Raw genomic sequence first — 24,089 nt, 5'->3', positions numbered from 1 at the left:
GAACTCCAAAATTTTGATGTTGCCCTAGTGTTTGCCGATGACCTACTTAATGGAACAGTAGCAGAAAGATAAAGCCAGCAATGGGACTAGTTCACTGACTATATATCACCACGAAATGTAAAGTGACCTGGCAGGCCTTTGTTCTCAATGCATTGTTAAACTTTGATTTACAAAAAAATTTGCACAACATCTTCTTAATTATTCAGAGAGAGTTATTATTTTACATTAGAATCAAGATATTATTTTGGTACAATTTCACAATAAATAAAATTGAAATATGAGTAAAGTTGTAAGAATTGATGATCTCCCTTCACACAACTGTCAAGTTAATTTCTTTAGGTATACATGCACAAGCGATGGTAAGAAAAAGTGTTTTGTGATATGTATGATGTTATATGCCTTGACAATTGGTTGGTTCGTTTGAGTTTTAAGTCCACTTTCATGCACAAATAGGGCATGTAGTTCTATATAAATCAACCCATGTTTCTCAGTTGCTGTCATTACAACTACACCAATGACTATCCATGAACTGTGATGGATCCCCCTATACGAATTTACCTTGATTGGGACATTTTTCACCTTAACAATAACATTTTAAAGGCATTTTGCAAGAAACTTTAATGCAAACTTTGATTAATTGCACATGCAATATGAATACACCCTGATATTTTTAGCATGTCATTACTCCTTTTCAATAAGACTTTGAATCTTAGCATGTAACTTGTAAATATAAAAAATAAGTTATTAATTAAAACAAAAATTACTAAACCAATAACTCCTTTGTATCCCTATACCATACTGGTAATATTCAGACATGGACGTATAAATCTAATGCACAATATTATATAATTATTCAACACACTTGATGCTGGTATCAATTCACTTCTAAAATACATTTTATATCCAGCATCATAAACTAACGTATTAACTATATACATTTTTTCTACACCCTATTTGAAACTCTTTCTTTCGAAAACAGCAACATTTCAACATTTATTAGTTTTTTTTTTACTCAGCCAATGAACTGTTAGAGACAAACACCTTGGTATATAAAAAAGAAATAACATTCCTTAGCACACATACTAAAAAATAAAAACAATTAACCACTTCAACATTTTCCCCCCCACAACACCGTGGAACATTTCGACACATTAATACTCACAACCACTAAGAAATGTAAAACATCTAGTGTCACTCATTTGGGTAGACAACAAACTTCTGAACTAAAAAATGCAACACTTTTCCAATAAGTTTCTCTTGTATGTTACAAGAGTTGTATCAAATTGCTCTCTGTTGCTGTGTTCAAATATTAATTGTGCTAGTTTCAGTTATGTTTTAAATATAAATAAAACAGTAACATTAAATATCATACTGTTGGTTTAAACAAAGTGTAATGAAATTCAGTTCTATGTGGTGGTGGTTTAGTATCACATATTATATATATTTTCTGTCAACAATGGTCAACTTGAACCCAGAAAACACTAATTTAACCACATGGCCACCGAGTGTACTACTCTGTTAATTCCAATTTCTTGCTGCCAACCTTCATGTTGGAGTGGTTAGCACAGCATCCTGTGACACCAGGAGTCCCATGCTTGAACCCCAGACTCGGCATGGGTGTACTTCCTTCATCATCATATCATCACTCATCCTCCTCTTTGCAATTAGCCAAAAGTAGCAAAAAAGCAAAGTAAAAATTAACCAAATCACTCAATCCAATTCCTTTCTAGTGAATAAGTGAATGTTTCAGATGACTGAATTGTATGTGGTAGATTGTGGGTTAAAATTCCGAATCAAGGTTGTTTCTTTCTTTTTTTTTTTTTTTTTTTTGTTTGTATTGATGTTTTAAGTCAATTTTATGCACAGATATGCTAATCGAGACTGGACCTATGATTTAAAGTGTGATCCGAGCTACTGCACAATGAGGCTCTACCAGCTATTTAACCCACCTCTTGATTACAAGGCAACGACGTTAACACTAGGCCATCGGGGAGGCTCTCAAGCCCCCCCCCCCCCCCCTTCCCTGTTAGTTGATCTAGGTGAAAGCCAGGATTGTACCTTTTTATGGAGGGCACATATGCTTCACTTCATTTCTTGGCTCCTAAGTGACATTATATACATGCTGCGCTGCCTTGGTGCATTAAGTGGTTGCACAATCTTGCTATGAAGGGTCCTGGTTTGGAGTGCTGAATGGATATTCCTTTGCTAGCCTCATACTTGAATTTCATCTAATCATCTGTATTGTCATTATTACCCCCTCACCAAATGAATAGGGAAACAAGCACATTAAATACGCCTAGTTTTCCCCTAGTGGTTTGTGGTTTCCATCAACGCTTCCCTTGAATCCAAACAAACTATGAACTATGAGTTAGCTCTTTGCTATGCTTACGCTCCCTCAAGAAGGTTGTGCATTATCAACCTAGTTTTCCAATCTTGCGCTAGATGTCTATGGTATATATAACTTTTAATTGAATTGAATTAGAATTTTGGATACATTAGAATCAAACAGACCTTTTATATTGTCAATATATGTATATGTGTGGGTGGTGAGAGGCGGTAATACGTAAGGTTGGAACCTTTAATTTTGAAACCAGGAATTATACTTGTATTTTATTATGGCCCTAGAATGGCCATCATGATTTTCCAATGAACTTAGTTAAAAAATACATAGTGTAATTGTCAAAAATAATGTGAATTTTAAGGAAACCAATATGGCAGTCAAAATATGGGTGTTTCATATCTTTACATTTTAGTATTTTTATTATCTTAAGAAAGAATTTCACACATTTTTATTTCATTGTTGTACCTGTATATTTTTGTCAGATTCTTTTCTCAATAAATAAATTAGAAATGGAATGTAATAAAGTGTGAAGTTGCATTAATGTCACGAAGATGCTTATTGAAATCAATCACACTAGTGTTGCCATCTGCATAATATTGCATAAAACACTGAAATCGTAGGCTTGGACAGATATAAGAAACTAGTGTGCATGTGTGGAATCTTATTTTTAATGTTATTCTCAGTTTTACTAACATTAAATTGAATACAGTAGTTCTTTTGTTGTAACTATTTCAAGATGGTATATAGCTGTCAAAATATACTCTCACCCTTTTCAATCAATGTACAGTACATACTAATTCCATCTGTTATTATCTGATAAGAAGCTCGGTGACATGGACTACTGTGGATAATCTTTTGGGGATAAAATAATCTTGTCATACATACCTAGGTAGGAATAACATTTGGGTAGTCTATATCCCGAATGAAATAATGCACATCCAACCTAATTCATATTTCATACTGACAGAAACACGAAGTAAAATAAAACAAATCAAATCAATCAATTATAATTCATGCAGGAACATATTTAATTCCATCATGAATTTTCATGTAGATCTTGAAATTTCTACGTTTGATGGGAATGTACTAATGTAAAATTGAGTGATATCATTAACTGATAGTGTACTGATCTACAAAAAATAGCCAACATTTTATAAAAAATTTGAATGACACATTCGTCTCTTTAATTAATGAATGGAACCATGACTGATGATATTAGTGAGAACAAAAAATGAAACGGCAAAAGCATCCAGTCATGGGCAATCTATACAAACACTGGTTTACTGGTTCAGAAAGCAATTAGTACTGGCCAATACCAAAAATGTAGATATTACACTCCATCTGCATTATGTGAACATTGATACAAGTGCACAGAGCTAACTGAACGAGTCCAGTGCTTAGACCAATAGTTTCCCATCTACAAGTGGAATGCAGATGTAGAATCAGTTTCCGTATGTTACTGACAGAAAACTAAAGTTTCAACATAGTAACATCACATTAATAAAAATGGAGTGATAATAACAAACAAAAATATGCAAGCAAAATATTGATCACAGTGCAGTTTCACCTCATATTTCGTTTTCGTGTTTGAATTTGGCCACATATGTTAGATGCATCTTCTGTGAGCAAACAATTATAGGTTTCTGTAATCTATAATGAACTTGAAAATCATGTGGATAAATGATAGAATGTGGATGTTAGTTTACACTCTTATTGCCAATGTGCCATGCTCTTTTCCCAGTATCAATCAATTTATTCTAAGTGAAATCAATATTTGCTCTTAGTGCTATATTTTTTGGACCTCACTAGGCTATCATGAGTTGGAAAGGATATCAGATTTAAATGAACACTTAATACTGCATACCAAGCGAGTAGTGTGTTTATCAATTCAATTCTAGTTTCATCGTAAGATCTCTCCTCCAATAACCAAACTGGTTAAAATCTACCAAAACCCACCACCATTACTACATACATTCCTCAAAAAATTTAACGTAACACTCACATGAGAAACTCATTGGAAAAGCTGATGTTCAATAATAATATATGTATCCCTGAGAATAGTTTCCACTTCCCTTCCATATTGCACATTCCACCTACAGTCTTTCATCACTTCCTTTTCTTACGACATCTGCTACATTCTGCTCTCTATGTCCGTATATTATTAAGGTTATATTGCATGGGAAAACTCCGTACACTTTCAATGTACTCGTCATCTATGAAGGCGCTCAGGAACTTTTTTTATCTTCATTTGTTACGCTAGAGATATTCTTCTATTTACAGTTTCTACCGTGATTATTTCGTACAGTCTTAACGGTTGGTTACACTGCTGATATTTTGTTCTCCTCATATCACAAAGCATCACCTGCATTCTTATTGGAAGGTTTGTCTTCAAACACATCGTCCAATTCTAACAGAAGAAAGAAATTTAAGATTTAGATACTTTTTCTTCCACACTACCATATACAAACTACACGTTATTGAAGAAAATTAACTTTTTTATATTTGTGGAATAAATACAGATGAACATTGACTTCTTTGTGCAGAACACAAAATATAATAAAAATACCACATTACTTGTCAATTTCAGTGACTTGTTGACACCATTATTGTGTTGTCATTTCAGTTTTAAAATTCTGCATCTCGAACTGCACGTCAAACTGATCTGAAACATAGAGCTTAGAAAATACATGTTCCTGGAAAATATATATTTAAAATAGTTAATTTTATGTTATAATGGAGAAGCTAATATTATGTTCCATGGTTTAATTTTGAAGAATCATTTATAGGTTTGTCTTGGTATACTGGTCTAAAAACACATACGTAAATTTCTCTAATACAGGGTTATTCAAAAAGAATGGTACAAAAGTAAAGTTAATTTATTTTTAAGTGAAAAGAGATACGAAAGCAATTCTGGTTGGAAAGAAGAAAGCAAGGTTGTAAATTTACCTGGGCAATTACAAATGTTGGATATGAGCACCCTGGGTAACACAGCAGATGTCAAAACGATAATCCATTTCTTGCCAGACAAGTTCCAACATATCCTCGGTTATCAGCTCCACAATTATCCAGGTCCTGTGGTAATGCAGTGTCTATGTGGTGGTCGTTTCTTGAATATCGCACGAAAGTGTCACTGAACTGTAACAACTGCCCCTGTTCGTGCAAATTCCATTATGCAATATGCTTGCTCTACCTTCCGTTGTTGCCATTTTAGCTATCAACAACAAGTAGCGCCTCTAGCAGATTTTACGTCAACTACAACCACAGGCTATAAATTTACAACCTTCCTTTCTTCTTTCCCACCAGAATTGCTTTTGTATCTCTTTTCACTTAAAAATTAATTAACTTTACTTTTGTACCATTCTTTTTGAATAACGCTGGAAAAAAACCCAGCTCTGTGTTATTAACGAAAATATTTGAGTTGGCTATTGATTTCATGACTATCTGTCTCACAGAAATTTCTCAGGTGGGTGTCAGCTGCTGAGAAAAAATTAAAGCAATTATGAATACAAAACTATATCAACTTAATTATGTCACCATATTTGTTTTAGGTAAATGAACTCCAGAAGGAAAGGAGGAGTTCTGTTCCCCATCACCACTTAATATATGCTGTTACTTTGTTTGCTTTTTTTTCTTTAGATTTTGACTAACAATTTGTTTTTTTGCCTAATACTGATAAAACATTACAAATGAAGTAAACAAAGAAGATTTTAGTAGTACTGTTTCACCAGACTAAATGAATTTACAATGGTGTGGTTTCTTCAAAGATTATCAATGTTTAAGTTGTTACAATTAATTAACAAAACTTTATGCAATACATAAATAAGGGAAAATGTATATGTTCAAATTTATCTTTTTTCGCAATCAGTTGTTGATAACTTCACTTACAGTTTCTACATACTGATATGTTAATAATAATAATAATAATAATAATAATAATAATAATAATAATAATAATAATAATAATAATAATAATAATAATAATAATAATAATAAAACAACCATGTTATGTCTACAGCAGATATTGAAATGAAATTACAAAAAACTAATATGCTTGTTTTTAGCAAAGGGCTGGTTTCAACGAGACCTGTTGTTACAGATCACCTTTAACGGAAACCTACCGCTTTGTGTCCTCAATGAGTTGAGCCTCACATTGGGTTGTCTTCTCTCCACCATCTCCAGCCAGCTGTCCCTGAGATTCAAGTCAGATGGGCCCCAGTCTTCAGTTGGTTGAATTGATAAAAGAATTTTCTGCGCGAAATAATATAGAAGAGTTCAGTGTTTCAATATTCATCAGGTAAAACATAAATAAAATTGATACCATCTTGATTGTAATGAAGCTATCAAGATTACTTCAAACATTATTTATCCATTGTATTATTAGGAAACTAATGTATTTAGATAAATCATAAATCTTGCAGATTAAGTCATTAACTTAATGTTAATGAAGCATTTCTCACGGAAGACTATTATTTACGAGGGCCATTCGGAAAGTAACTTCCGTTTGGGTATAAAAGAAACACCAGAAGATTGTGAATGCACAGGCGGCAGATGTCTTTGACATGGGTATTGTAAACCTTGTTCGCTGATATGATAAGTGTCTCAACAGAAACGGTGCTTATGTAGAAAAATAGCTTAGAGTTGTCTCTTTCAGTTGTATATAATAAAAACTCTCACAATGTCCTGGTGTTTCTTTCATATCCAAACGGAAGTTACTTTCTGAATGACTCTTGTATGTGTTTACTTTTTTACTTACTTTTCCCCTCGCTTCATGTCAAATGTAGGATCTTTGCCTTCCCAATTATATATTTACAAAATCATAAATGTAAATAAAATGAAACTGCATGGAATAAATTGAAAACAATTTCACATCACTAGACATGTTCAATCTTAACAAGTACTTGAATTGTAAAATATTATATTTTGGAAAGACTCTTAGAAAAGGAACATTTATCTTGTATAACATTCATGCGTGACTCACTGGGTCAGACAATGAGCCTACGCATGATGGGATTTGCTGAATGACTAGATTTTTCCAAGGATATCAAAGCATTAATGTCAATTTTTTGTATAATCTGTAGACATAAACCAGAAAACCAGATATCACATGAATATCCATAATATCAATATCTGATCTGGATATGCAAAGGATGTCCTATTGATATCCCTTGCAGATTTGACCAGGATAGGTTATTGTATTTAATTAATTAAATTACACTACTTCCATTCTTTTAATCAGTTTAGCAACATAACAGCAAAATTGAAAGCTATTGATATTTCCCCTTGTGTATACATGTGCAGTGTAACAGAAAACATGATACTTTATTACCAAATACAAATGACAATGCAACTGCATTTAGTACTCGGATATCTCACAGATGATTCTGGGTTTGAGTGTTCTTTATCAAATTTCATTTAAACATTGTTGCTATTAACCCAGAGAGATATGAAAACTGTGCTAAATTGAACAAAAACACAATATACAAATAATGATAGTGTATTACTTTAGAAAACTCACCTCTTTTAAAGTTGGTGCTTTCTGTTGGAACACTATGATGATAGCGAATATAGGTATTTGCAACATTGATAAACAGGCCAATCCCCAACCTATTCCATCTGCCCAGTCTGGATAATCATAATCTTCATACTTAAGAGGTGCATGCGTTGCTAACGAATAAACAAATATTACCTGCAAATGAAAGAAAGTAATTAAATATATAACTTTTCATTCACAAACCATTTGCTATAAACTTGAAATGTTTTGAAACTCAATTAGTTACACAAGGTTAATGTTAACTTAATGATAATTTAGTACAAATTTGAGGCTCAACCAGGGATTCAAGCCTGGTTTTATGGCATATCCTTTATTTTCAGTACTAATTTTTCGACTATATTTTTCGGGAGAGGGGGGTGAACCTCCTGTACCCCTTCAGCATTCATTTGGTTTGTAGTTCTTACCTGCTTGGGAAAATGATTTCAAGGAAATACATATACTATGATAAGAATATGAAAACCAAGTACAAACATTTATCTCCATTTGTAGCCAAATGACAGGGTTTTTTTTTGCAAAAATAATAATCTTTGCTAAATGTTTATATTGCATTATTGCATCACTTGCTGAGGATGTAGAAAGGAACCGACTTGACTCTTATATCTCGTACCATGTCATGGTATGTGATTTAAAGGTAGGGTACAAAGTTTCTCAATCAAAACCATAGATGAAGACTGTGTAATTGATCTTATGCTTGAATCCTTTAGATCCTTTAGCCTCAAAATCAATGGAACAATGCAATCTTCAGGAATGTAATGTTATTCCCTGTGCATGTCACCATGCCATTCTTGAGGTCATGTGGATAACCTCACCTCAGGTAATATCAATTTGATAAGAGGCTGAGTAAGCCCCAGAGCTGCTTAAGCAGGGACATTCACACAAATTCCCATCTAGGATTCCATTCCAGCAATCAAACTAAGTCTCTTAACGGTCAGACACCCTACTGACTAGTCCACTCCAGCTCTTCCATTTATTCAAAGTTCTGTAATTTTGTTTATTAGCGAGAACCAGCAGACAATGTGCAATGTGCATAATTAACGAGAATCATCAACATAAAAATTGCTGAGACAGGTCATCAACATGGAATTCTTAATGTTTGTGAACTTCAAATACTTACAGCCAGAATGACAGGGGCAAAGAATCCCCAAGTAATTCTCCAATAACATCCAGGTCTTGAACCAAGCATAAACTCCATGTCATCACAGACTCTTTGAAGTCCTGAAAACAAATTGTACAATCCTATAAGACTGCCTGTACAGAGTTAAATACGTGGGTTGGAAATTTAATAGTGGCAACATTGCTGTATATACGCCATGAAACTGAACCGGTGCTTCTCGCTTATACCACATGTTAGTTTGATACCTAAGCTACCTACCAGTAAATGGACTCTTCCTTCCAACACTAGGCACATGAGCAGTGACTAGAGGAATAGAGTATCGCTGGAGTTGGCGGTCTAAAATTTGTAGCCAGAATCCCACTAATGTGAAAGTTCTTGTGATTCTTGCTGTACCTCCAGGACAGACCGTCAATGCGCAGTATTACTGTTCATTTTTGGAACATAACCTACGACCTGTGTTGCGAAAGAAGAGGGGACACTTTCTGCTTAATCCTCCCATCATTTTGCAGGACAATGCTCGGGTTGATTTGATAGCTCGATGGGGCTGGCAGATGCTCTACCAGCCCCTGTGGCTTTGATTTGATCCCTAAGATGAAGCTTCCGAACTGTTCCAGAGATTCTTCAGGCAATAGACCACTCCATTCAAACCAGCAACAGAACAGGCACTGCTACAGAAATACTACGACTTCCACATCGCTGGCAATGGTTGTACACAATGCCGATGACCACATCGAAGGGCTGTAAAAGTTTCACAGAAGTATATCTTTTTTATCATTTGAGAATAAATAGTTGCCACTATTAAATTTCCAACCCATGTATTTAGTAGGAATAACATTAATTTGAACATCTCACAAGTAGCCTATTCTTATGTATTAAGGATTGATCAATGTGAAATGTTTACCAATAAACTATCAATCTAAAATTTACTGGAACTAGTAATTATATTTTACTGATCCAACATAAAATAGCAAATATTTCATGAAAAGCTGGAATTATGTATTCATCTCCTTAGTTAACATATGAATTGGATAGGTTTTACCTTAGATATAGAAGCTGAATATTAGAAATTAAAAACCATGGCATACAAATTAATCCTTTTATATTAATGAAAGTCACGTGCAGTCTAAGGCAGCAGTCTTTGGGCTCAGCTATGGGATGCATTCTGGATCGAGTCTCCAGGGGGAAGTGTAACAACTCTTCTCCTGAGATTTCGGCCAGTGTATGGGACCGGGGTCCATCCAGCATCGTGAGGAAATTGAGGAGCTACGAACGAGTAGCTTAACCTGGTCATGGAAACCTACAACAATGAAGGGGGGTTTGTTGTGCTGACCACATGTCCCCTCGTAAATGGTTGGATGATCACTCACCTCTGCTGACCCATGTGGGATTGAGGCTGGCAGTCAGTAGGTAGGCCCTCCAGGGCTGTTGCACCATGGGTCATTCTTATTAGATTAATGAAAGCAGTAACAAAATGGTGCACAGGATAATTCAATTCAAAGTTGTGAATGATATAGGTATTAAAATAAATGAAAACCAACAAAATTTCATATAGAGCTGACTCAATACCAATATCAATGTATTAATATCATCCAATACCAGTTGTATTGGCATTCAAAATTATCAGTTCAAATTTTATCACCAATACAAAGTAATACTTTTCCGGAGTCAGATTGTCTCTGTCTGCAAAAACGCCACATGACACTTTCACAGAGTCTAAAGATTATGGAAACAAAGATTCTGCTGACTACCTTTCCAGTAAAATAAGGTTTCACCTGAACGTCTTGTTGCTATTCACAATTTTTTCAATGCAACATTGGATTGGTATTGGTGGATCCCCTTGGTGCTTTGCAGGCACTTGAGATGGCTTCAGTGTTGCTGGCATCACTGAAGGAAGTCACAAAGAGCACATAAGTGAAATTTCTCTCATATTCCGTTTCGGCAAACATACTTTCTCCCCCTCCCCAACTTGTTTTCAGAAACTGAATGTGTGTGATATGAACCCTCAGCAAACAATGCACAAGACACATGTGGTTTCCCTGTACATTGATGTACCACTCACTCACCACTCTGATGCAAACTCAAAATACATGTCCATTTGAAACTGGATGAATCATTTTCAATTTCCCTGTATGTGTATTTTGAACAGTATAATAAACATGGTGCCATGGGAAAAGCAGGAAAAATAATATTTTCTCAATTACAGATACAAATATGTATGAAAATCAGAAAATGTATTGGGAGAAAAATCGGCTTTAAGTTACCTAGTTTAGGGAGGATATTAAATGTTTGGAAACCATAGTTCAGATTGCCTCTTACCATAAATCCACATCAATCCTATGCATTCAGCAACAGCTATAAACAATACAGCAATGCTTCCTCCATAAACATCCATTAAGGTCAAGACATAATTACCACCCTGAAATGAAAAAAAAAAAACATTTCCAAGTTTAAAAGAAAATCAAAATTTATACACCTTGTGCTTGCTCAAGTAGATATTTTGCATTTAGAAAATAAAATAAATGGAATCTACTATCATGATATTGTGTTGGCTTTGCTAAAGAGTGAAACAAATGCCATTGCAACAAAGCAAAATCACAGATACAATTGTTAAACTCATTTTAAAGAAACTTTATTTTTAACTATGTAAAGCATGGTACAAAGTGCTTATGTGCTTTTGTTGTTGAGAAATTATGTGGAAAACAGCACAAATGTTTCAGAAATACATAGTGCCTCAAGATTAATATCAGGCTTTCTGGGGCCTATAAGTTTTCAGATCATTCCCCATTATTTGTATCTAATGTCAGATAACATTATCCGAAAGTGGACATGAATTCAGTATAATGACTAGAGCCTGGATTTGTAACGAAATGCATATTCTTTTCCAGACTTCTAATGGTAAGGAGCAAGGTTATACTTCGTATTACATACCTTGATGAGCTATTTAACTAAGGTTGAAAGTGCTTATAAATGCTTATTTCTGGAGGAAACTGTTATGCTTGCTTATTTTATGATTTTGGTTTAAAATAACATATTTTACCCAAATCTGTCATATTTCAATCACACGACGGCATTGGGATGACGAGATCAATGCTTCTAAATTGCCGCATGGGAGAAACGGCATCCAAGAAAAGATACAGTACATCCAAAATCATTTTTCCAAATTACCTGATATTATAACACAGTTGAAAGCTCGGAATAGTCCATTGCAACATTCGCTTTCTGTCATAGATGAAATTTCGGTAACGTTGTCTTCAGAAACTCACGGTGTCACTAAAATTGTGTCCGACAAGCTCAGTCAGGCATTACTGAAAAATACCGGTTACAAAACACTTGTGTCAAATTTATAAAAATATTTCTGGTGAAGAAACAGGCATTGAAGAGGAATTCACCGAAGAAGAACTGTGGTGTTTTTCACATGTGCCTGTGATGTTGCTACATGGAAAGAACATTTTCACTGTACAAATCATTCTTCACTGACAGAAACAGGAGCTTCACACAAGAAAATCTCAGGATGACCTTCCTTACATACTGTAACAGCTTTGAATAAGATAAGATATCTAATAAACTAATGTTTTTTCAGATTTTCCTGTATTTGTTTATGCTTATTTTGGTGCTTATTTTTTTCATTTTTTGTGCTTATTAACTTGCTCATTTTACGGTTTGATTGTGCTTATAAATCCGGGCCCTAGTAATGACACTGCACTGTGTTAACAGATTTCATTTGGAAAAATCCCTTGCTCTTGAAACATGTTGAAGTTTTGAAATATGATGTCAAAAATATATGTGATACAAATGCGACAGTTTTGCCAATAATTTTTTTTATTTACTTTTATATTCTTTGGATAGTTTTGTTTTGTTGTTTCCAGTTTGAAAATTATAGGCCACAGAAACTGATAATTTTTAATCACTATGCATAATGAGAGCTTAGAATCTCAGATGAATTCTGCAAAACTAATATGCATTGTTTGTACTTACATATGTTACACATGGTAATCCTATGAAATAACATATAATTGACGTAACAACACAGAAGGCCAACTTCTGATTTCGAAGCACTGTAAACTCATCAGAAACGCTCGTCAACACGTTTTCCAGCAAAGCAAACTGAAATTAAAAGAAGTATGGTTAGGTCCATCAAAGGTGTGAGAATATACATTTGAACATGCACACAATGAGTATGAAATGTGGACAAATTTTCCAGCCCTGCAGAGGAATATTAGAGAATCACATTAAAATAATGATTATGTGTGTGTGTGTGTGTGTGTGTGCATGCCCATGCATGCATATATGGGGGGGAGAGAGAAGGGGGGAATCTTTATTTGACCAAAACACAACAATCAAGAAAATACATAATCTTGGTTGTAAGATCTAGTGATAATGATAGAATTTGGATATCAAAACAAAAGACCTGGCAACTGTGAGATTGTTTGTTGTTGATAAAACACACAACCATCTCGGAACTGACCAGCAAACAATGAAATCAAAAATATTTTTTTCTTTCAATTTCATTAGGTTTGATGATGTACTCGTAAATCAAAAGTTTGTAAAACATTACCTGTTATAAAATAATCATTGTGAATATTAGTATACTTTTCAGCATAAGACTTAAGACATTTTCTTGTATCGGAATATTATTTGTGTCAAGTTTTCGAACAACTATGATAAGCTTTTCAATTGGTTAAGTTCAAGTTTTTCACTAGGCAGAGTTATGCTATGTTTTTCAAAGGTTAGTTTAACACATGCACACTGAACTACTCACCTCACTATCCAATCCCAGGACAAACAACATGAGGAAGAACATAACGGACCATAACTGTGGCACAGGCAAACGAAGCAGTGCTTCCGGGTAAGCAACAAATGCTAATCCAGGCCCTTCCTTGACAACATCATCGATCTTAACATTAAGATCATGAGCCATTGCACCAAGAATAGAAAACGTGACCATGCCTGATATAATACTTGTGATTGTGTCCAACACACTTACCACCAAGGCATCTCTGGAATGATTTTAAAAAAATGCCATTACACAATAAACTACAGCTATCATAACATATTGCACATTAATTTATAGTGGCCACAACAATAATATCACAATGCTCGAAGTAGAAATTCCTAGATGGGGGGAGGGGGTTGCTTGGTTGAATTTTGAGATAGGAAGCAGGATGCTTGTATGGATCAACATGGAAACAATGCAGTAAGGGAAGGGGAGTGCTTATGCATATTATTCTTGCTAGGGCATTTTTTAAAATTTTTCATAATTGTGGGTGATAACACCCCCTTCCTTGTCGTCCCTCCTGATTTCAAGCACTGATCACAGTTAGTGTTGTCCAAGGTATACACTTGCACAAATAATAAAAAAAAACTGATATAAAATCTGGATCTCTCACTGCTTATATTTTGCTATTAAATTATATGAAACTGATAAATGGAGCCTTGCATAGAAACACCCATGCTAAGGCCAGAACACAAACCTGAAACCTGTAATGGTGATATCGTAAGTTGACAGCTTAACATGCTCACCACTGCTTTTAATATCTCAGATTTCATGAACAACAAGATGGATATTTTTTGTGGTTTTACATTATACAAAATAACTTTTAATTAATTAGTAAAAATAATAATTAGTAAATTTGTATTCACAGTGTATAAAGAAAATTATACTGGAATAAGCTTATAAAGAACAGAAAAATTAAGATTATAATAGTCCTCATTGTTTTCATTTACTTATATCATGTATCAGAATACCTTGTCTCTAATACTCTACTATTATCCTGTGCATTAAATTTAATACTCCCTCTGTCCCATAATTATTGTCTGGTACACCTTTGTTTGTTGTCTCATAATAATTGCCCGATATTCAAACTGTGACATTGGTGTATACAGAAGAAGAACATGAAACACGGGAATGAGTCATACAACGTTATTACTCAAGGATCAGTACAAATTGTGCTTTCCATCTGCCTCTTTGTCTGTCATTCCTGTACTACCATTTTGGCATACCGGACTATAATTATGGGACAGAGGGAGTAACATTTATTTTTTAATTAAAGATTAAGTTGACTGAAAAATTAAATACAAGCAAGTAATATTTTCTGAGTTTTAAATATCTAAACCATGCATAAACAAGCTTGCATACACAAGATATACAATATTTACCATAAGATATATAATACTATAAGATCAGCTTTCCTATAGTTACGTACACTTGCTGATATCAAAATAGTATTCTCAATTTAACTTAACTGAATTTAACTAACTGAACTAGGTCTATGATATAACCTATATGAACACAGCCATAATTATCATATAACCTTGTGATGAAGTGGGAGGCTGTCAATCAATCAATAAGTAATTTACAGTAATGTTCATTTTTACATTTGTACAGTGGATCTCCAATTTTACATTCATGGATTTTATATTCTCCCACATTATACATTCAAACATCAGGATCTCGATAAAGAAATATAATATAAAAGTTTTCTGATTTTTACATTTTCCTACATTTCAAGCTTTATCACCTTGATCCCCTGAAAAATGTGAAAATTGAGGTGCCACTGTATATACCAGAGATTACCAAACTGTCGATCATGAGTTACCAATTGTTCTCCGAGTCAGGCATGTATCCAGAAATTCTTTTTTTTTGGGGGGGGCTGAACATCATTTTTTTTACAGGGGTATAGATAGAACCTCACAAGGTTTAAGGTCGATGGTGGCGATTCAGTTCCAAAACGGTGGGGGGGGGGGAGGCAAGAAAAGTTTACTTTCTCTTAGTAGACAAAGCCATAGTGTGGGGCCAAAAAAGGAGAGCAACTGTCTCCTAAATCTGCCACTGTTTAAGCTGCTGTTTTTTCTTTTTTCTTTTTTTTCCCTTTCAGAACGTGATATCGGGACATTTTTTATCACTCGACTCCTCTGTTGCAATGTACGAAGGTTGTGTTTGTGCCGAAACGATCTCAGTATGTGTGTGTGTGTGTGTTTCACGAAGCTGTTATGCAATGGACAATCCATTCGAATGTGTTCTCCCAGGTCTGGATATGATCCTTTATAGTGTTGTCGCCTGCCTTAGAAACGTAACCTTAACAAAAATCCTAATTTTCTATCCTTGTGACTTGGATCTTCAAGATTTAGGAAGAATTCAGACCGAAGGCACACACACGTCGTTTGCAATGAGTGACCCAATCAACAGAAACTTTTCACACCGTAGCGGTACGATAGGCTGCACAAGCCTGTGTTCGATTTGTGAAATCCTCAAGCGACACGTATAGCTTGTAGCTTCGGTGTGAAACCTGGTGGGTCAATCTCATTGTCACCTTGAAACGGCAGCTCGTGTTGACCACAGAAGGAAAATATCTTGTCAACTGGTGGGAATGTTCCTTAGTTTTATTAAATCTCCTTATTCTGTGCTTGTTAATTAAACAGGCAACATCTTACGGTTGGGCATACACAAGAGATGTGCTATGCAGAAATTTTAGCGGAAAATGTTAACTCCACCAGGCATACCATGCCATTGCTCTAGAGCGACAGCAAAAGATCAAACGAAGCCAAGGGTGACTCGGTAGCTCACTTGGTAGAACAAAGAATGGCACGGTATATGCCAGAGACCCTGATTTTCGAGTCATGGTCGAGCTTGCTTTTTCCACTAAAATTTCCTCATATGCAACATCTTGCTTTCTCTTCTCGACATTCATAAAATTTTCGGCCTTCATGGCTGCCCCTTTGTGGTAGTTAGTGTTTGAGTGTTTTTCCAAATCAGTTGACTTAAAAGTCCTTTCTTAACCCACGAAACTCTTTGATTGCATACACGAAACTTGGTCCGGTCACTAATAAATCGTCACTCAAAACTTAGATTTTCAGTCGATCTGTGCAGCTTATTTCCTTTTTTTTTTTTTAAAAAAAAAATGATGCTCCAAAGCCCATTACTGCTGAAATATTTACTTTAGAGACCTTCGATCTCTTCGGCTCATGACCCGAAACTAGCACTACACTGTCGGCAATGTCTTCAGCTTTGGACCCGAACTTGTACTAATAGTGGTAGACTTCAGCACTTTCCAAGAAAATGTCAATAGTCCTCTTCCTCTCCCCAAATATCTACATATTATAAAACTGTCAATGGACACTGACTGATCACTAATCGACTGTCACACTTACTCGTGAAGTCTTATTGAATTATTCTGTTGTACAGACCAACTGTGAAATTGAATACGCGTATTTATATCCATATTATAGTCTAGAATGTTCCGAACGTTTTTTTTGTAGTAATGCAACAAATCGCCTGATTCATGGCACTACCTTCAACAGTGCTTTGTTGTGCAACTTCCAAATGCTGACAAATCTTTAAATAATGATCAAGTTCGTTGCGACAACACCGAAAGAGCAAGAAAATTTTACATACAATATTATCAATAACAGGGTTATCCTTCAGGGTTCTAGAACATTCTCCGCCTTTCCTCGATAATTATATTTCTCCTTAAATTATAATCACAATATTTTATTTCACACACACACAAGCCAAAAACCTCATTTTATCTAGTGTAAATCGAAAAATTTCGGAGGGGGCTCAAGCCCCCCCTCTGGATACATGCCTGCTCTGAGTATATAATTAGGTCATAATTTTGGCCATGAATTTAAGGGAGATTTCAAACTTACGGCATTGAATTTATGGGAGATTTAGTTGCAACAAATTTTGCATATTTTTAGTGGTGAGGCATCACTCCAGCAAATGTTTACGGAATGAATAATATTAAACAAAAGAATTAATTTACATTTTATGTAATATACAGATCACAATATGTTGTCACTTCTGCCAGCCAAAGGTTAAACATGCAAGAACTCGCAATCAACTTGAAGTTTAGTATGGCTTGCCAAACTCGGTATGAGTTGAAATTTCTCGATCTTGGTAGTTAAGGCTCGGGTGGACCTATGGCCGCTGCCAGGGCAGATTGTTTCAAATTTTCCTCTCATTTGGAAAAAATGCTGTGATACTTTAAAATCTGAAAAATTACATCAGCTTAGAATTCTTTCTAGAGCACTGATGTGAATTTTCCTGTGGTTTGCTTTCACTGTTATCTAGATATTATCAATAGTTTAATAGACTTACGTAGACACGAAACTATTGATAATATCTACGCAACAGTGAAAGCAAACTACAGGGAAATTCACGTCAGTGCTCCAGAAGGAATTCTAAGCTGACATAATTTTTCAGATTTTAAAATATCACAGCGTTTTTTTCAAAGGAGAGGAAAATTTGAAACAATCTGCCCTGGCGGCAGCCAAAGGTCCACCCGAGCCTTAATTATGGGAGAAATAGAATGCCAATACGGTAGCCGGGAGGATCCAAAAAAAATAGTTCTAATGTGGTAGATTCCGGGAAATACAGGAATGTTGGTCACCCTATATATAAAAATACAGTACTTAAAATGAAAAATACAACAATACACAAATAAGAGCAGAAGTTGTCAGCTCAATGCCTTTTAGACTTCATTATAAGTAACAGTATGGTATTTTTAAGTAGTAACAAATTTTAGACATAATTAGATAAAGCTACAACAAAAATAAGAGTAAAGTAATTACTATACTATTTTATTCAGCAATTTGCTAGCATTCCTGTGTAATATAGAAATATAGAACATTATTTAAAATTACATGCTGAAGCTTTCCTAGTAACAAATCATGAAGATACTTGCTTGGGCAAGTATGATAGGCATCATAACATTGGAACCTAATACCACTTCAGTATCTGAAGATGAGTATGACATTGACTCTCAAAAACTACAAACTCTATCCAGAAATCACATGGTCGATATGCTGAGAACAATTACTTAATGATTATACTAAACTAGTTTAATTGTGGTTATTATGGCAACACAGATGAAAGGTGTAAAGATTTAAGTGCTTCTTTCTCATTAGTAATGGAACAAATATTTAATTTGAAGTGATATACTGATCTATAATCCAAGATTTAATCTGTGAATGAAATATGACTTTAAAATAGCATTTTCATTGGTTAGAATTTGAGAAGCAGGGAAAAAGAAGAAAGCAATTTGAGAAACTGTGGGAGGCAGGAAAGTTGGCTGTGAAGGACCGTAAACAGAGATGAACACCTCTGCTCCTTCACCTACCTGTTAGACAACTACTGGGATCAGAAGAAAACAAGTACCTGTAGACATTGTTCCGGAAGTCATTATAGCTGCTGTACATAATTAGACCTCCCATTGATACGCTTAACGAGAAGAACATCTGACCTGCAGCTGCTCGCCATACCTGGAAGATAAATTGTAAAGAAATTGTTGTTTGTGATTTCTTCTTAATGTTGAATGATTCAAGAAAATAATTTCAAATAATTGTAATTTAATTACCTATGCAATTTCTAGGAATTTTTCAACTATGAAATTACACAAAATATGTATTTTTTTTATTTTGACACTAATATGTTTAATATACTGTGAAATATAATGCAAAATATAAATTACAATGTGGAAAAACTATTGCCTTCATAAAATTTGTGCACTAATTATTATTGTTGCTGTATCACGATATTGTCCAGCATGTACACTGCAAAATTTTCACAGGTCCTTTAATTTGGTTGAAATCTATTCAACCCCTTCAGTTTAAGTGATTCAAACTTCTCCCTTCTCAGCACTATCGCTCTAAGTGCGAAATAAACAAACATTAAGTACAGTTGTATGAAACTATATTTAAGGCTTACCTGAATATCTAAAAGCCTCTCCCATGATGGTGTGATGAAATATAAAATACCCGTCATTGCGCCTTCTTGCAGAAGGCCAGTTATTAACAGTGTGAACAGAATAATATATGGAAATGTTGCTGCAAAATACACAACCTGAAAATAAATAATAATAATAAAATTGAGGAATCAACAATGCAGAAGGGTAAGTTAGTTGTTATCATTCATTGTTAATGAATATAGTATATTTCCTTTCAATTATTTGCTATTAACTGATACATTTACAGTCAAAATGTTTAGAGATTCCAAGTTCGATTTAAAGCTGCACTTTCTCATTACTAACTTTACAAACTATACAACAAATACAATTTAAAGTTTTCATTATTTAAAAATTTAGAAATCTTTTTTTTTTTTTTTAAAAAAAAAAAGTAACACTCCCTTTGCAAATACATATTCATTTCTTTTTTAAGAGATGAATATGTTTCTTTCCCTAGTATGCACTGACATGCCCAGGTTAATGGGATCCCACCCCCCTTGAATGTAGCTTTCCTAAAAAGAAAAAATAACATCTGATATTTTCAATTTCAATTTCAATTTCAATTTTCCTTTATTAAAGGAAAAGGGCAGTACAGTTCGAGACTTGTGAAGAAGCACATTGAAATTCCTACAACTTAAACTCTATAATAAAAACCAAGCTTTCATTCTTCTTTCCTCATTACTTGCTTCTCTGCTTCATATATATATATATATATGAGGAAATTTAGGGTGTTTTTCATGATACTATCACAATGGTAATATTCTCTTATCATAGTAAAATATATTACAAAGTAAAAAAAAAGGCATACCCCTTTTATGATTATATTCTTCACCATCACAGAATTGCTGGGCACATCATTGCTGGTATAAGTATAACCTGAGAGCTATTCAACTTTAGTCTGGGTTTTACTTTCTGAAACTCGGCTAAGTATCATTTCAAACGGGTGTGTAAAAATTTAAAACACTTGAAAAACAGTATACTTACCTTTCCTGATGTTTTGATGCCTTTTACAAGGCACAGAACAACAACTACCCATGAAAATAAAAGGCAAAGGGCTAGGTCCCATTTTACTGTTCCAACATTTTCAATGCCATCCGTCAGGTTTAAAACATACTTTCTGGAAAAGAAAATGCATGTACCTGGAGGATATCTTCTAATTAAGAAACCAAACTTGACAATACAATAAAGTACAATAAAATAATAATCTAGGCTTCTTGCAATAATAGTAGATAAAAAGGTTCAAGAACTAAATAATCAAAATTTAATTAATGATAACAACTTGTTTGAATCAGTTTTCAACTTAGGAGTAATACTATCAAATAAAAATGATATTAAAGAGGAAATAAAAAGCAGACTTAATTCAGGATATGTGTGTTACTTTTCTCTTCATAAACTTTAATCTTCTTGCATACTATCTAAGAAACTAAAGCTAAAATATACAAAACAGTAATTTTGCCTGTAGTATTATATGGATGTGAAACATGGTCTCTTACATTTAAAGAGGAACGTAAATTAAGAGCATTTGAAAATAAAAATCCTTAGAAAAATATTTGGACCTAAAAGGAATGAGGAGACAGGTGAGTGGAGAAGGTTACATAATTTAGAACTGCATAATTTGTATTCATGTCCAGATATTATTAGAATAATTAAATCAAAAATACTTAGGTGGGTAGGCCATGTGGCACGAATGGGAGAGGAAATAATATTTTATGGATTCTTGTTGGGAAACCTAATGATAGGAGACCTGTAGGAAGGCCAAGATGAAGATGGATAACATTGAGTTGCACCAAAAGGAAATTGGTAACAATGGAAAAGATTGGATTGGTTTTGCCCAGGATAGAAACAGATGGAAGACTTCTGTTGCTGCAAGAATAAACCTTTGGATTTAAGAAGGCTAGAGAGTTAGTTAAAGGTTCAAACAAAATATTGATGGCTTTTATATATGAAAGAGGAGAGAGGAAACACTCATCAGATGCAGAAAAACTTCAAACTTTCGTGGTAGTTACCGCATCAAAAGGAGTAGAAAAAAGACTTGATAGAGAGCAGCCAGCCTGAAAAGCTTGGTGGCAGAGGTTGAACAGTTTGTGAAGGTGTTTGTTGCTAAGGTCATTTGTGATGGAATAGGCTGCATACCAGAAAGATTCAATTTTCTGGTAGCAATCGGTCACCTGGGGTCAACAAAAGGATTTTTGTTAGGGATTTTGGAATGAATCCTTTCGAGTACGACTCACTTCAACTGAACTGCCTGCGATCCCTCATTGTTTCCCATGCCAAAGCCATGTCCCATGCACGTTTCCTGCACTCATGCTTGATATTAGGCCTAACACCTAAAAGCCTCACACCCAAACTACTATTTTCCGCTATGCACCCAAGTATAAAACCCACGATCTTCCCACTAGCAAGACATTGCTATTGAGCTAACCCATACCATGTTCCAATCCCAGCTTAATCACACCCAGGAACTGTCCCTGTCCATCCAATGCCTAACAAAAATCCCTGTGTTGACTCCAGGTGACTGCTACCAGAAAATTGAATCTTTCTGGCATGCAGCCCATTCCATCACAAACGACCATAGCAACGAACACCTTCACAAACTGTCCAGCCTCTGCCACCAAGCTTTTCAGACTGGCTGTTCTCTAACAAGTATTTTTTCTACTCCTGATGATGCAGTAGCTACCGCAAAAGTTTGAAGTTTTTCTGCATCTGGTGAGTGTTTCCTCTCTCCTCTTTTACTTCATTTTATATATATATATATATATATATATATATATATATATATATATATATATATATATATATATATATATATATATATATATATATATATATAGCCTCCAGATGACATAGTGGTAATGCCAATGCCTTGTAATCAAGGGTTCCTGGGTTTGAACCTTGGGGAGACACACAGTGGTTCAGTCCCAATTAGGCTTTCTGTGCATAAAGTGGACTTAAAAACAAACACAAATTTTATATATTTTTACACAACTGAACCTTCTGTTAATTATATTTCAAATTATAAGCATGCAACACTTTCAATTTTCATGAATTTAAGTGCACATAGAAATACAAGATTTGAGAGAAAAAATTGAATTACATGAAACAAAGGTTAGTCTGCTTTTATTAATGAACTATACTTATTTGAAGTGAGAGTCTTGGTTATCTGCTGATAGAACTAAGTCATTTTAATATCCTGGTGTTAAAGTTAACATCAGCTGTAAGCATGCAATTGCAAATACTTACTCCCAATATTGTAAACTTGCAGTTTGTCTGATAGTAATGTTTCCTGCTGAACTGTTTCTTCCACCAACAATTGTGCTGTTTGATCCACTAACATTGTGCTGCTGTAAGAATGACAGAAATTAGGAAACTAAGCTTGAATGTGTATTAGTATAAATCAATCAAACAAGATCTTAACCACATTTACTTGGAAACTGCAATTTTTTGGCAGTTGCCTTACAATTATGTCCGATACTTTTAAGGCAGCACTGAACTTTTGGCCTGTACTAGCAAGGACTATTTCAAAATTTCTCTCCTTTTGAGAAACCACTAAGATATTCTGATTTCTGATTGATTGATTGATTGAATTTAAAATTTTGGGAGCGTCAGCACTTAGGCTATTTTGCTCCCGTCACATTATACGGGGGCCAGCCCCTTATCATTACAAATAACAACTCTAACATTGTTTAACTAAACTTCTGTTAAAAGCTGAGGCTGCAAACGGGCACTCAGCACACAAAAGGACAAAAAACAAGACAAAACACAAAATTATACTGGCCATAGTGCCAATCGCCAGAGCCTCATGAGTCTTTAGTCCAGGGTGCACTACGTGGAAGTGAGGTTGACTTTTGGGCGCCTACGTGGAAGGAACCCCTTGCACCCCTGATTTCTGAAAAATTACATCTGTATTCCTTGTAGCATGTATACTGTTGTCTAGAAATCTTAAGCCTATTTTGTTATCATAGATGTAGACCAGCGAAAGTGAATCACATGAATGTCCTAAAGGAATACTAACTAAGCAATGTAATTTCTAATAATTTGGAACATCATATCAGTTTCTTCAAAAGAGAAGAACTTTGTAAAAGTCTTTGCTAGCAGAGGCAGAATGTCCATGGTGCCTTAACGTTTACTTCATATATAAACTAATAGTTTATTTTCAAACTGATCATTGGTATATAAGTGCATAGAGAATATAATTTTGTGAAGGATGCAAACCACCCAATTCCCTGCCAGGGTTAAAAACTCTAGAACATAATACTCTCTCAGGGACTGTGCATATTTTGAAAAATAAATTTCATTCAGTATTAGAATGGAGAGAGGGGGAAAGACAGTGCTATCCCCAAAGTCAACAGCTATGCTAAGAAC

The 24,089-nt window shown here is 34.6% G+C and overlaps 1 protein-coding gene across 1 annotated transcript in view; it reads right to left on the bottom strand.

Moving 5' to 3' along the window:
- Positions 1-4,648: 4,648 nt before the first annotated feature.
- Positions 4,649-24,089, bottom strand: part of LOC145998377 (sodium-dependent proline transporter-like) — a 137,466-nt gene continuing 118,025 nt past the window's right edge. Inside the window, exons 6-16 of the mRNA XM_083134783.1 lie at positions 22,968-23,068; positions 20,712-20,844; positions 19,712-19,846; positions 19,163-19,266; positions 13,766-14,003; positions 12,982-13,110; positions 11,323-11,422; positions 9,007-9,107; positions 7,857-8,027; positions 6,460-6,589; positions 4,649-4,748 (exon numbers count right to left, since the gene is read on the bottom strand). Of these exons, the coding sequence (XP_082990909.1) occupies positions 4,690-4,748; positions 6,460-6,589; positions 7,857-8,027; positions 9,007-9,107; positions 11,323-11,422; positions 12,982-13,110; positions 13,766-14,003; positions 19,163-19,266; positions 19,712-19,846; positions 20,712-20,844; positions 22,968-23,068 (1,401 nt within the window). The 3' untranslated portion in view covers positions 4,649-4,689. The remainder of the gene's footprint in view (positions 4,749-6,459; positions 6,590-7,856; positions 8,028-9,006; positions 9,108-11,322; positions 11,423-12,981; positions 13,111-13,765; positions 14,004-19,162; positions 19,267-19,711; positions 19,847-20,711; positions 20,845-22,967; positions 23,069-24,089) is intronic.

This window comes from Lepisma saccharinum, chromosome 14, assembly GCF_977018435.1.
Source record: "Lepisma saccharinum chromosome 14, izLepSacc3.1, whole genome shotgun sequence".
Taxonomy (NCBI): Eukaryota; Metazoa; Arthropoda; class Insecta; order Zygentoma; family Lepismatidae; genus Lepisma; species Lepisma saccharinum.
This window is presented reverse-complemented; position numbering and strand designations above follow the sequence as displayed.